Here is a 13,772-nt window from a genome sequence, read left to right on the forward strand (position 1 = left end):
TGCAGCATGATGGTGCCACCAATCATACCGGAGTAATGTCAATGGCAACTTTCGACGACACTTTCCGAGACATCTCATCTTCAGATTCCGCGATATACATTGACCGCCAAGATCTACCGATCTAACTCAACCAGCCTATTTTTTTTGGGGGGGGGTTATCTATAAAGCCTACTATCGAGACAACCCGAGTTCGATCCCAAGTAAGTTTGTAGTGGACAACATCGCCGTTTTCTCGGAGTACTCCCATGTCCTCCCACCTTCTCATTCCACTAATTATTTCATCAATATTCAGTTGTTTTAATCATCCTTAGCCCAAAGGGCATAATCGCGGGACGTTAAACTAGAAGATTTCATTACTTCTTTTCATTTTGTATTGCGTACAATTGACGATTTCCGGTAGTATTTATTTATTTATTTATTTATTTATTTATTTATTTATTTATTTTGTTTCAGATGTACCCCTTATTCTTCAGAATTATCTTTCTTTTCTTTTGGGGCTACCCTTGCGCCGTCCCTGCTTTCAATCCATTAATACAATAATGCAATTTCAGGTACATATCGTAATATAATATTGCCTTTAACCGGACCCTAATCCAACATTTCGTTCTCGAGTTATGGGTATTTTTGTTCTGTTAGGACAATTTTCGGTGGCCGAAAGATACCTAATAAATAAAAAAATCGTAAAAATTGCACTATAATTCGATTAAATTCAGTTTTGGTGCTATGTGTTGCGTTATCTGGCATATCTATGGTATTGAATAACACTCATGCTATGAGCATGAGTGAAATTATGATATTGAAGTTGAGTGAATATAGTTTACTGTTCCTTTTTAGTATCGAGAATGAGGCAAGACCTTTTGCTTAAAATGGATCTGAGTCATTAATCGGTTTGTATCAAATCAGGGACGTCATTTAGGACTTCGCTTGGGGGGGAAATTGCCCCCTCCTGCTCCCCAAATGACGCCCCTGTATCCAATGTTTAATTTTCTGGAGATAAACTTGGTAAATAATAATTACACATTGTCGATTGAACCCACGAACACATGCACAGAAAGTACGATTGTAAGATACTTAGCTACTAACAAGCACTTAGCCTACAATAATTTCAGAGCCAAGAGTAAAGTAAAGAAAAATAAGGAGGAAATTAGTGGAGGAAATAAGGTGTTACTGTTTATACATTTTTAATTTCACATATTGTTTTTGAGACCATCGAGACGAGATTGAGTTTTGACCATCAAGATTAAGATCGAGATAGGCATCTTTTGATCGAGACGAGATATAGACTAAGACGACGATTTTTGACTCGAGATTAGACTGAGACTGAGATCGTTGTTTGTCAACCGAGAGTATATGCAGTAGATCGTGATTTGATAAAGAACAGAATTCTTGGTTGTAAGACTCCAAATGATATTTCCAGGAACATCTGTCAAGAGGATGCAAAGTGGGGATATTATGCTAATATAATCCCATCAGGGGACATCCTTTCAAATTTCTCGCCTGCTTTTCTAAATTGTGACGACTTATTATTACAAAAATTGTGCCTATTGTGTTGCTCTGTGAGCTCCTTCGTGACTAAGCGGTTAGCGTACGCGCCTTTGACGTGGGAGACCTGGGTTCGATTCCCGGCTGGAGCTCATGTGGTTCGGATTCCACGTTAATCCGGTCGGTATCGGATTCGGTCCCGTTCCATATAGCCTCGCTGCTGAAAGGGATGTTAAACTCAAAATTAACCTGTGTTCTCCTGTAGATTTATTATTGTCCCCACAATGTTAATCGTAGCAAGTCAGCTTTAGAGGCTCAGTGGAGTTGAAAAAAAGCAGAATTTTTTACCACAGTCAGAGAAACAGGTGTTCCGTGGTAGAGCACTCACCTTTGGTGTTAAGGGTCTCTAGGTCGATCTGAGACCAAGCTAGTTTGTGATAGATAACATTGTGTCCGTAGGTTTTCTCGGGTTTCTCCCATTTCCTTCCACATTCTCATTTCACCAATTATTTCATTTCATTCACTTACATTAATCATCCATGTCGTTTAGCTAAAAGGGCATAATTTTGGAACATAAAACTAGGAATTTCATTTTCCTAATATGTGCTGACTGTAAGTCTGAATGACAATAAATTTGTCAATTTAAACGTATGTACATACATTAGCTCCCATTTCTTTTATTTTGAAACCTGTATGAATAGAATTCAATATTTCAGTTTAACGTCCCGCGATTATGTTCTTTAGGCTAAGAGAGACGATGATTAAGGTAAACAAATGATGATGGAAGAATTGGTGGAATGAGAAAGTGGGCGAAACGGGAGCACCCAGAGAAAACCCACGGATACGTTGTTGTCTACCACAAACTTACTTGAACGGGGATCGAATTAGGGATCTCATGCACCAGAGATAAGCGCTCTACCACTGAGCCACCCTATCGCCAACATGTATGAATAGTAGCACCTACTTCCTTTTCCTTCGTTTTTTTCCGCTGTAAATTTATTTCTGCAATGTGTGTTAAGTAGTTCCTGTATCAGAGAATTATGACTATTTACTCTTTAAATAGTCGAGGTACGGTAAGTCCCCTTTTCGCAGGATCCGGAAGCATGTACGTACTTACATGTAATTTATTATTTCTAATTTCATGGAACAATCAACATTTGAACTGTAAATCATGTTTTAAAAAAACAACAGCTTCCTATTCAAATGTCCTTGTGTTAACTCACTTATGTCTGCTGCTGTTGAATGCAAATAAACTGCATTGTCACGGTCATTATGTAAACATCACAAATTGAACGCTAGGATATACGTTCAAAGACATTATGACGTCAGAAGAACACAATAAGATTTCGTTTTCCCCGAGGTGGAGCCCCGAAGTCACTTCTAAGAAGTGAATTAACCTTTTGATTTAAAATCATGATCTACCTCAAAATCCCCTGGACTAATCAGTGTAATATCTCTGTATTTTCCTTAGAAAATTCTAATATAAAATGGTGCAGCATCAGGATTGATCACATAAGTAGGACATTAGCTATTAGCTTCTCGAGAGCATTCGAAGGATTCTGCATTATCCAGGGAAGGTAAGAAATGCATACCTACTTTTACCTGCTAGGTTCTAAAAATGTAGTCTTTTGGAATAACTCACACATTTCTTGAATTTTAGTTTTTATTTATTGATTTTCTTTGTCTTTCTTGCTTTGATTTTTCCATTGGTCCAAGTAGCAAGTCATGTGTACACCTCGTGAAGGAGTTTGGTTACTATAGCGATTTTTAAGTAGAGAGATTAGGGTGTCGATGAAATATATTCTTGGAACTGCCTCATTAATTTCAGAAATCCTCTTATTGTAATCTTTCTTACCGGTTTTACTTTATAGTAATCAACGTTAAAACCGGAAATGGTTTATTTCTATCACTCTCGGTTTGAATATCAGCTTCATCGAAGAAACTCGATTCCGAACTTTCGACCCTCTATATCCTGAAGTTCTTGAGATTTTTTGTGTCCCAGATGGAACACATACGGACAAATATAAAGTAGTTTTGATTAGTAAGCCAAACACTTCAAAAGACCAGTCGCAACAACAGTATATAGTACGCGATCTTCGGAATTCATCGAATCTTGACTAAACTTGGCATAAAGATTGACTTTGACCTATGTGTAGTAAGCATGTCAAATATTAATAAATAATAAAACTGTTATACATTAGCTTCAGATTAATCGTTAAGTAAGATTGGTTAAAATCAGTGGAGGAATACGTTAATTTGAGATTAATCGTTAAGTAAGATTGGTTAAAGTCAGTGGAGGAATACGTTAATTTGAGGTTAATCGTTAAGTAAGATTGGTTAAAGTCAGTGGAGAAATACGTTATTTTGAGGTTAATCGTTAAGTAAGATTGGTTAAAGTCAGTGGAGAAATACGTTATTTTGAGGTTAATCGTTAAGTAAGATTGGTTAAAGTCAGTGGAGAAAGTTTGTGCTACATTTATTTTCGTAGTTGAGCATACTCTAATTATGGAACTATCGCTGTGATAGCACTAACAATCCTACATTTAACTGTTTATTTTCACTTTCGTAGAAAGTCTATATTGTAACTGGTGTTCTAATGAGAGAAGAGAAAGAGGAAAAAGATAGTTAAGTACTTAACAATTAAAATAATTATTCTACTATCAACGGCGAGGTCACTTGCTGCAAAATAGAAGTTTCTATAAATTACATTTCACCACTAACCTATTTGTTTCGATTAAATAATCTCTCTAATCAAAATATTGTCTATAATTTTAGTTTTATTGTTTCCTTTTCTCTTTCACCTTCAATCACATGCAATGGCGGTTCGCAAGTGAAGTCAAATCGGTAAAACTTTCAATTTTATCGCTACAAGGTAAGAGAAGAAATCTTACTTAATGTCTTAAATGTTATAAACAATAACTAGGTCATTCGGTAAGTTTTCTTCCCTTACCTTGTAGCGATAAAAGTGTAATACATAAACGATAAGTACATTACTTTTATTCCTCTAACTTGTGAGGATAAAAGTTTAATATATACAATAACTAGCAGCGTTCACCCCGCTTCGCTGCGGTCACCCCGGAACGCAATAAACTTTGTTACTTAGATAATTTTTACTTTTTCGCTTTCAAGTGATATGATAAAAACCATAGAAGATTGCAGTAAATGTTAACATTATATCGCCTGTCATTTATGTTAACCCGCCCCGCTTCGCTGCGGTCACCCCCGAACGCAATAAACTTTGTTACTTAGATAATTTTTACTTTTTCGCTTTCAAGTGATATGATAAAAACCATTATAACGCCTGTCATTTATGTTAACCCGCCGAGTGACACGGTCATGCGGGTTGCATATAAATACGTTTATTTTTATACCTATAATGAACTAACAAAGGATTTGTGGACACCTGAATGGTCAATTATCTCAAGACACTGGTAATTGAAAATTAAAGTGATATGATAAAAACCATCTAGGGTCCAAATCCTAATAACCCCCCAAAAATGAAAGAAATTGGTTCAGCCGTATTAGCGTGATGAGCGGACAAAGGATTTGTACGTTCTCTTTTATATATATAGATTAATACATTAGGTAAATTTTCTTCCCTTAGTTTTCAACGGTAAAAATTTAATAATGCAAAAATGAAAATAGTAGGTAAGTTTTCTTCCCTTAGCTTATAACGATAAAATTTTAATACATACAACAATCCTACATTCGTTAAGTTTTCTTCCCTTAACTTATAACGATAAAATTTTAATACATACAACAATCCTACATTCGTTAAGTTTTCTTCCCTTAGCTTGTAGCATTAAAAGTTTAATACATAAAACTATTAGAATAATAGGTAAACTTTCTTCTCTTAGTTTGTGGCGATAAAATTTTAATACATATAACAATGAGTACATTAGATAATATTCTTCCCTCAATTAGCGCATTAGGTAAGTTTTCTTCCCTTAGCTTTTGTGAAAAAAAAGATAAACAACAATTAGGACATTAGGTGAATTCTTTTCCTTATCTTGTAGAGATAAAATTTTAATACATACAATATTTGGGACTTTAGGTAAGTTTCCTCCCCTGAACTTATAACAAATAAAATTGTATTTTCCCCGATGTAACTTCCCTTACGAGTAGCCACTAATCACATCCCTAACAAGAAAATCCGTTCTCGAATAATCTCTTAAGCAGTTTCTCTTCCTCCTTTTCAGCATTTTTTACATACTTTCTTTAACTTCCACAACCCATCATTTTTTCCATTCTTCTCGAGAGCCACATTTCGATTGCTTTCAGTCAATTTTGATTTTTCCTTCCGTTCGGTTCACGTTTCTTCCGTGTACAGCAAGTACTCCACACGAAACACTTTATGGCTTTATAAGTTCTACTTTTGAAAAAAAAAAAAAAGTAACGTGAAAATGCAAAAAGCAACCACCAAGGGAAAGAGCTCACTTGCTGCATATTAGTAGGCATACATATGAGCATGTTCTCTTGCGGACGGGATAGTGTTGTGAAGAATGATCTGTTGTGTGCGAGATAATCTTACGTGCGAGATAATCGTACTAATTCTATTAACATTCTTCAAATATTTCTTGAGCTCCCTCGTTGCTAAGCGGTTAGCGTACGCGCCTTTGGCGTGGGAGACCCGCGTTCGATTCCCGGCGGGAGCACATGTGGTTCGGATTCCACGTTAATCACTAGGTCCACGTCTCATATAGCCTCGCTGCTGAAAGGGACGCTGAACTAAAATCAACTCTACTCAAATATTTCCTATTCAAATAATTATCTTCCGCTAACCTCCTCCTCCTCACGTATGATTTTTCTGTTTTGATATCGTCCATTAATTGTAGTATCCCTCGCCCCTCCCCCTCTTTCCTGCCGCCATACACTCTAGCACGTCCTTAATGATACCGTTCCTTCTGAGCCAATGTCCCAATCAGTTTCTCTTCCCCTTCTTAATAATATCTAAAATTGTTCTCTCTTCCCCCACCATTTCTAACACTCTCTTATTTGTTCTTCGCTCGATCCAGCTAATTCACTTCATTCTCCACACCCACATTTTGAAAGCTTCCAGTCATTTTTGCGTAATGTCCATGTTTCTGACCATGTACTCCATACGAAGCATTTTATGAATCTTTTTCTCAAATCTTTATTCAAGGTTCCTCAAAATAGTATTTTCTTTCTCCTTAAAGCTTCTTTCGCCATTCTTATCCTTGCTTTTATTTCACATTCACACTTCATATCATTACTAATAATACTACCAAGGTATTGAAAGCTACTCACCCGTTCTATTTTCTCCCCTTCTACTTCTCCATTTGACATCGACCCCTTCGTTCCAATCACTATGACTTTTCTCTTTCTAACATTTATTTTCATCCCATATTCTTCTAATAATTATTTATTATTTGAAAAAGAATGGGCGGCGATTAGGGGGGCAAAGGGGGCAGTTGCCCCCACTTTTTTTAAGTTGCCCATTAAGAACCGTCAAATGGGGTGAATAGAAACATGGGGGTGAATAGAAACAAAACTCCCAGATTAGTTTTGGATTTATCTGGACGATAAATTAATCAAGAAAACTGAAATTTCTTAACATAGTCTTATACGGCTAAAGTGTCCAGGGCAGAGACAAAATGTTTTACTGAGTTGGGAACACTGAGGTAGACGGCAGTAGCATTAATGTGTTACTGAAATCTTACACGGTATTTTAGCGCTCCTTAAACTTTCTTGGTAAGTATGACATTTTCATATTTGTTGTATTTGAACATATGCCTATTTTGTAGTTTGTTGTTTCATTTACTGACGTTCATAGTAAAAGTTTTCCTTTTGTAAATTATTTTTAATCAAAATTTAACTTTACTGGGTTATTGTTATGATTTTTAATTAGTGGGGTGAATAGAAACACTTCTTGGGAAATTCTTGAAATTCCTCAAGGAGTGGAAAATTCTTGAGGAGCAGAAAAAAGGACCTGATAGGAATGTATCAACCATCTCTAAGAACAAATTTCCAAGTCTTCTGAAAAAAAAAAAAAGTGTGAAACTGAAGGAGGAAAATATCAGGGCTGGATTTGAAAAGTGTGGAATTTTTCCCCTTTGTCGAGACCAAATACTGAGGATACATTTTCATCAAATCACAACGAAACTCAACCTACCTTTGTATTGTCGGAAGAGGAGAAAGACAACACTCCAGAAGACAACATTCCAGACGATCACGAACTAGATGATGGTTTTCTAAAGCTGGTGATTTTGCTGTGGTAAAATGAGAAGCTAAAACTCGATGAGACTATTCAGCACCCAAGTGCGAAAATGGGAACATGATGCATATGTGGGAGTGTTTTATAAGAGAGCACATAAACAATGAAATTTTCAGAACGAAACTGTTGGGTTTTATTAGGAGTTTGTCAGCATGCTTTAAGTATATGATAACCTTCGGGCCCCTTCGTGGCTAAGCGGTTAGCATACGCGCCTTTGGCGTGGGAGACCCGGGTTCGATTCCCGGCGGGAGCTCATGTAGTTCTGATTCTACGTTAATCAGTAGGTCCACGTCTCATATAGCCTCGCTGCTGAACGGGACGTAAACCTCAAAATCAACTCAACTCATGATAAGTTTCCCTGATGATTTCAGTGGTTTAAATCTTATTCAAATATCATCAAAACTATATGGTCGTTTATACCTATATTGTGCATTGTATTGTTTTATAAGTTTGTAACTTATGTAATACTGGTCTTATTGAACTAATATCTTGCAGGTATCAAATAAATAGTTCGTTTCAACAAATACGCTGTTTCTTTTTTATCTTTCCAATAGTATAAAAGAAACAACAATGAAAATAAAGTAATTGTTTCTATTCATCCCATGGGTAGGGGTGAATAGAAACATTAAGAAAAATCAAGGTGAAGAAAAGTGGAGTTGATAAATTAATATGACGTTTACTGAAATTCATTAGCATATTAAGACCTTTCTTTTGGAATAATCTGATACGCGAAATCTTTAACATTACCAGACTTATATTCTCATATAGCCAAAAATGTGTTTCTATTCACCCCATTTGACGGTATATAGTTTCCTTTGGAAATGTAAAGTTTCTGTATGTATTATTGGTTCATAGAGAAAAATGGTGCCATATAATATTTGCCGTTGCGTGAGTATGTATTGGTTGTCTTCCCGTGGGGTTAATAAAAGCTACAGGAATTGCATTTTAATTGTCTCGAAAGATAGTCCAAAAATTAACCTGTTGGAGCACAACAATTCCAGCGTCCTTTCATTTCTTCTTACAAGGGCTCGATATATTAGTCAGCCACTTTGAAATTAATTGAGAGAACATTTCGCCGAAAGAGAAGTTATTCACAAGTTATTCTTCAATTACACAAAAATTGACAGTTCCTAAAAAATGTCTTTTCTTCTTTCTAATAGTAAGGAATATTGATTAAAAATAGAGTATAATAAGAAACAACTTCTACCTTTTCCATTGTTTTGCAATGTAATATACGAGTGACGTGATGTGTTTAGGGGTGTATGAGTGTACATACAATTAAATTTAGTGAACTCAACATAATTCTAGGTTTTAGGATTATTTTCTATAACTGGAATGTGAACTGATTCTAAGTATTGTTGTGTTTTGATGTGTTCCAAGAAAGTGAAAACTGCACCTAATAGAAATGACCATATTTCGGGAAGCTGCAAAAGTATTTCTTTAAATGTCGTAGCATATGCTTGTGGTATTTATAAGATTAATAAAATATGAAATACGATATACGGAATTTTAACTGAAAAAGATAATGTCCTATAAATTATACAACCTTTCGTCAAACAAAGTGTTAGAAACAACCAGAGAAACTTACATTGATATACAAATTTCATGTCTTGCCCCCCCCCCCCTTACTTTTAATGTCCAATCGCTGCCACTGCGAAAAAGTATACGAATTAATTATTATTCGGGATTATTCGAATCAGTCAAAATCATAAAAGATAAAATCCATCTTTGTGTGAATCATTAATTTACCTTCAATTTCTTGCAGGTTTTCCAAATAACAAGTGAGCAATGTTCACCTTACCCGTCAGCATCATTGTTGCAGTTTATTGCTGTACTACCATAGTATTAAGTCTACCATATCCTGAAGGATCATCTATTTATTCCGTTGATGGGAAGCCCATTGCAATTCCAGCCGTGATTCTTGTAGATCCTCTAGGCTCCGTCGACGGATTTGACCCTCAACAAGAAGAGTCCAGAGAACAGATAGATGATCAATTTGATGGAAACTTAGAAGAAAACATATATAAAGACGATGACGAAAAGGTAAGCAAAATAGATTTTAGACAGACATTTTTTTTAATTTTCTTTATTTTATTTGCTAGTGATGATAGGGGGGATAATGGTAATAGTGGAAAAAATCGAATACAAAATTCACGTTTGATGAACATCATATGTCGAGAAAGTGATTTTGGAATTACTGTCCGTTCTGATATCTACTATATACATATATTCATCTAAAACTCACAACACTCAACGTACAATTTTAAATTTAAGTTTTTACCAGATTTTCCCAAAATTTTATTTCTAATTTTCTTCCTACCTCCAAAAATAATAGTTGTTTATTGGAGGGTGAAAATAATAATAATAAATGCGAATTTCTCGAAAACGGTTCTAACAATTTTTGTTTATTTTTCGTTAACGGTGTAATATGAAACAAATAATTTTTCTTGGATAATCCAGAGAGGATAGTTCTTTTCTGGTAATTCTCTCAAAAATAGTTCGAGTGATATTGCTCATATTTCCTTAATAAATATACCATATTCTTTTTTTTTTTTTTTAAGTACCTACTTTCATAACTAATCCGAATGGGCGTAATTTTGATCCGAAACGTCCCTACTAAGAATCAAAGCTAGCACCATGTTTAAAGTTGAGTATGACTGTTATTCAATTTGGCGGGAGGGGGTTACTTAGAGCACAGGGGCGCAAAATATATAAATACGGGTTTGCTTTTAATACAGCCAGTAAACGAATTATGGGATTTTTTAAAATATAAAAGTATAACTTGCCCTCAAAGGAAATTATCACACAAGCCTTATATATTGAAATACACACCCATACAGCCACGTCCCCCAGCGATCTTTTGTTTCTTTACAGACAGGGATTTTCCATTGTACCCCCCAGTAATTCGAATACTAGGGTACAGTAGTTCGATATTAGTCTATATTTTGTCTACATTTATAAGTACTATACTTACTGTATGCTGCATTCAATTACCACATGAGCTGTAAGTAACGGAACTTTTGTGTAACGAACACCTTTCTCATTTGTGGATAATTATTCATGTCCCATTGTTGACCATTGTTAAGAGGTTTCACTGTAGTTGCTACAGAAATTTGTGGACCTCGGTGCAGTAGTGGTACAATCAATATCCACATTTCTAAGTCCACAACATAAATAATAATAATAATAATAATAATAATAATAATAATAATAATAATAATAATAATAATAATAATAATAATAATAATAATAATAATAATAATAATAATAATAATAAAACATTGCAGAATAAATCTGCAGTATACCATACAAGTTGAGAGTTTCGTTTTACTAGCTATCAAGTACAAACTCTGAAAATAATTTTGTGAATGGAAAAGGTAAAACCTGTGTTCCTCATTTATTGTTGATTAGACCACGGTTGGAAACAGGGCCACATTTATTTATCTTGAGTAGTCTAAAATAACTTTTCTAACTGTATCATTTTCTATGTCATTACTTTAGGACTCTGCAAATGAACAAAAGCGAAGAGTTGCACGAAGTCCAGCTGACGATCCTAAAACAACAATCAGAGTGGATGCTGTGAGATCAAAACCTTTTGGGACTGACGTAAGCGCCACAGCTGTTAGGAATTTGTGGAGCAGCAAGGATGGAAATACCAAAATTAACGCCTATGGACGCTGGAATCGAGTTTATGATCGGCCCTACGGGTTAGGAAATAGTAGACCAAATTGGGGTGCAGGCATTGGAATCAGCCATAGATGGTAGATAAACACTTGATACATAAACACGGACGAATTAGCAAGATTTATAAAAAGAGACTGGTAGTCTATTCTGTAAGAAACTGTTCTTGGTGTTCATGCACGTTGGTTTGTACCAATTAAGCACCTTGTTCCAGACTGAAATACTAAACAAATTATGAAGTATCATCATATTGAAATTATCATTGTTACATCGTAATTATCTGTATATTTGTATTTTTGAATGTCACTAGCAAAAAGTAATCAACTAAAAACACTCGATGTAATGATTATTCAATCTACAGCTAAATTACGTCATATTGTTTATAATAATACCAACAAGATTAGGTTTCCAATACCTTCCCAATGAGGGTATAACCCCTGAAAGGATTAGCGTTTTTGGAAGTCTTCCTGATGGCTTCTTCAGCTGCTATGATGTTTGCTTGGCGTAATTTCTTCAAAATATTCTAGTCTTTCCTACAATGCTTATGAAATATGATATAACATCGAAAATAAAAAGGTGTTTTCAGAAAAGACAGAAATGTGTGAATGAAACACCAAGAATTACGAATCATCCAAAGATTTTTTTAGAAAGCATATCTATTGTATTGTAATATACCTATACTTTTTTATATTTCAAGTTTTTAATTACAGTACTTCTATTATGTACATTTTGCATACAAATCTATTGTTTGTAATGATAAAATGGAATTAAATAAAAGATTAATTAAATTCCGAACAAATATATTTTATTTTTTTCTGAGAGTTACTAGTCAGTAATTAAAAATCTCATAGTAACATGTTATTGTTCGTGAAGAAGAAAAGATGATAACCTGATGGGACGAAGTCTGAGGAGTAGGGTGAACATGGTAAACGGTTTACCAAAAAGAACGCCTCAGAACTTCGAAATCGTGTTCTGGCAACACTGACTATAGCGGAGAGATTAAACTGTGACACCTATTATCATGGCTTGATACACAATTCAACAACATATTGAAATTATTCAAATTTATCATCAAAATACAGTAAGTATTCAGTTCGACAGATGTTTCTTGCATTGCGAAGAATGTATTATGTTCCTTCTATAACAGAAAGTCACTGTGTGGTGTGATTTTTGGGTCGATGGTGTGATGGACACATAGCAATCACATTACTGTCAACGGGAAGCGATATAGGAATATGGTAATGCATTTTTTTGGGCCTCAATTGTCAATCATAATATAAACAGTATCTCTTCCAACAAGGCGATCCAATTTGCCAGATTCTTGACTTACTGCACTGAAATTTCCTCGGGCCCCTATGTCCAGAAATGATGACGTGAACTGCCCACCTAGACAGCACTGTAATTTACAGTTGTTTTTTTTTTTCTGGGAGCGCAAGTATTAATTTCTGATATACCACTATCCCCAGAAAAATATGAATTTGGACCCCTAGAAAAGTATGAAATATGAAATTTGGGTCTCCCTAATTTAAAATCTTATTAAACATGTTTATTACTTCTAGGGGCCACAGTTGGCGTTTTATTGAAGTAGGGCCCAGACTACATTTATAATTCATCTTAGGGAAATTATTCTGTTCAGACAATGGGCAAGCAACAGTACTTTAAATTCTTTTCAGTTGTTTTGGAAATGGTCTAGTGGAGTATATTGTGTAATGTCTTGCGTATCTTTGTAAAAGTTGATACACCATGTCCATTAGGTTCGTACCATTACTTTATCATTTTTTAGTTTTTATATTATGAATATGTAACACTTAAACAGTGAACTAGTGACTTACGTTAACTAGTGCTGCCCACAAGATTCTAGGCACTTCTCATCTCGTCTCGAATTTGAAAATATATTTCTCGTCTTAGAGACGAAGCAAGAAATCTCTCGTCTAAATTACTAGTTGACAGACATATGGGTATAGCCGTTTCTATAAGACTTTCATTGCTTATGATTATCATATTTTGGAATTCTAGAACTAAAATTTTCTCCCTTGAATTTCTTATTTTCCCCTAAAGCTATCTGTTGGCTGAGAGTTTGATTTCAATGAATTTTCCACATTCTAACTGCGAACACACACTTGATCACCTCTCTCTTGATCTTGAAACATTTCGACAACTTGGAAGCTTTATTGTTTCATGTTTTCAGAAGTTTACGTTCGGAAAGCAGCTCCACGAATCGTGCAAAATTCTTCCGATTAGCAAAGCAGTTCTATGATCTATGATTGGTGTTGAGCCCAAGCTTCACGAGTCGTCGCGATCACTGTAGTGATAGGCAGCCAACTGATATTTCCAAAAACTATAAAACGCGCTTGTGCATTGTTAAGCGCTGACT

The 13,772-nt window shown here is 35.1% G+C and overlaps 1 protein-coding gene across 1 annotated transcript; it reads left to right on the forward strand.

The window, feature by feature from the left end:
* The first annotated feature begins 2,917 nt into the window (after positions 1–2,917).
* LOC145690676 (uncharacterized) lies at positions 2,918–12,183 on the forward strand. Its single transcript, XM_081765815.1, has 3 exons — positions 2,918–3,059; positions 9,483–9,760; positions 11,219–12,183. Exons 2-3 carry the CDS (start codon positions 9,506–9,508, stop codon positions 11,480–11,482), a joined length of 519 nt encoding a protein of 172 aa, XP_081621941.1. The 5' UTR covers positions 2,918–3,059; positions 9,483–9,505; the 3' UTR covers positions 11,483–12,183.
* Positions 12,184–13,772: the final 1,589 nt, after the last annotated feature.

Source organism: Thermobia domestica, chromosome 7 (genome assembly GCF_964235325.1).
Source record: "Thermobia domestica chromosome 7, izTheDome1.hap1.1, whole genome shotgun sequence".
NCBI classification, from domain to species: Eukaryota; Metazoa; Arthropoda; class Insecta; order Zygentoma; family Lepismatidae; genus Thermobia; species Thermobia domestica.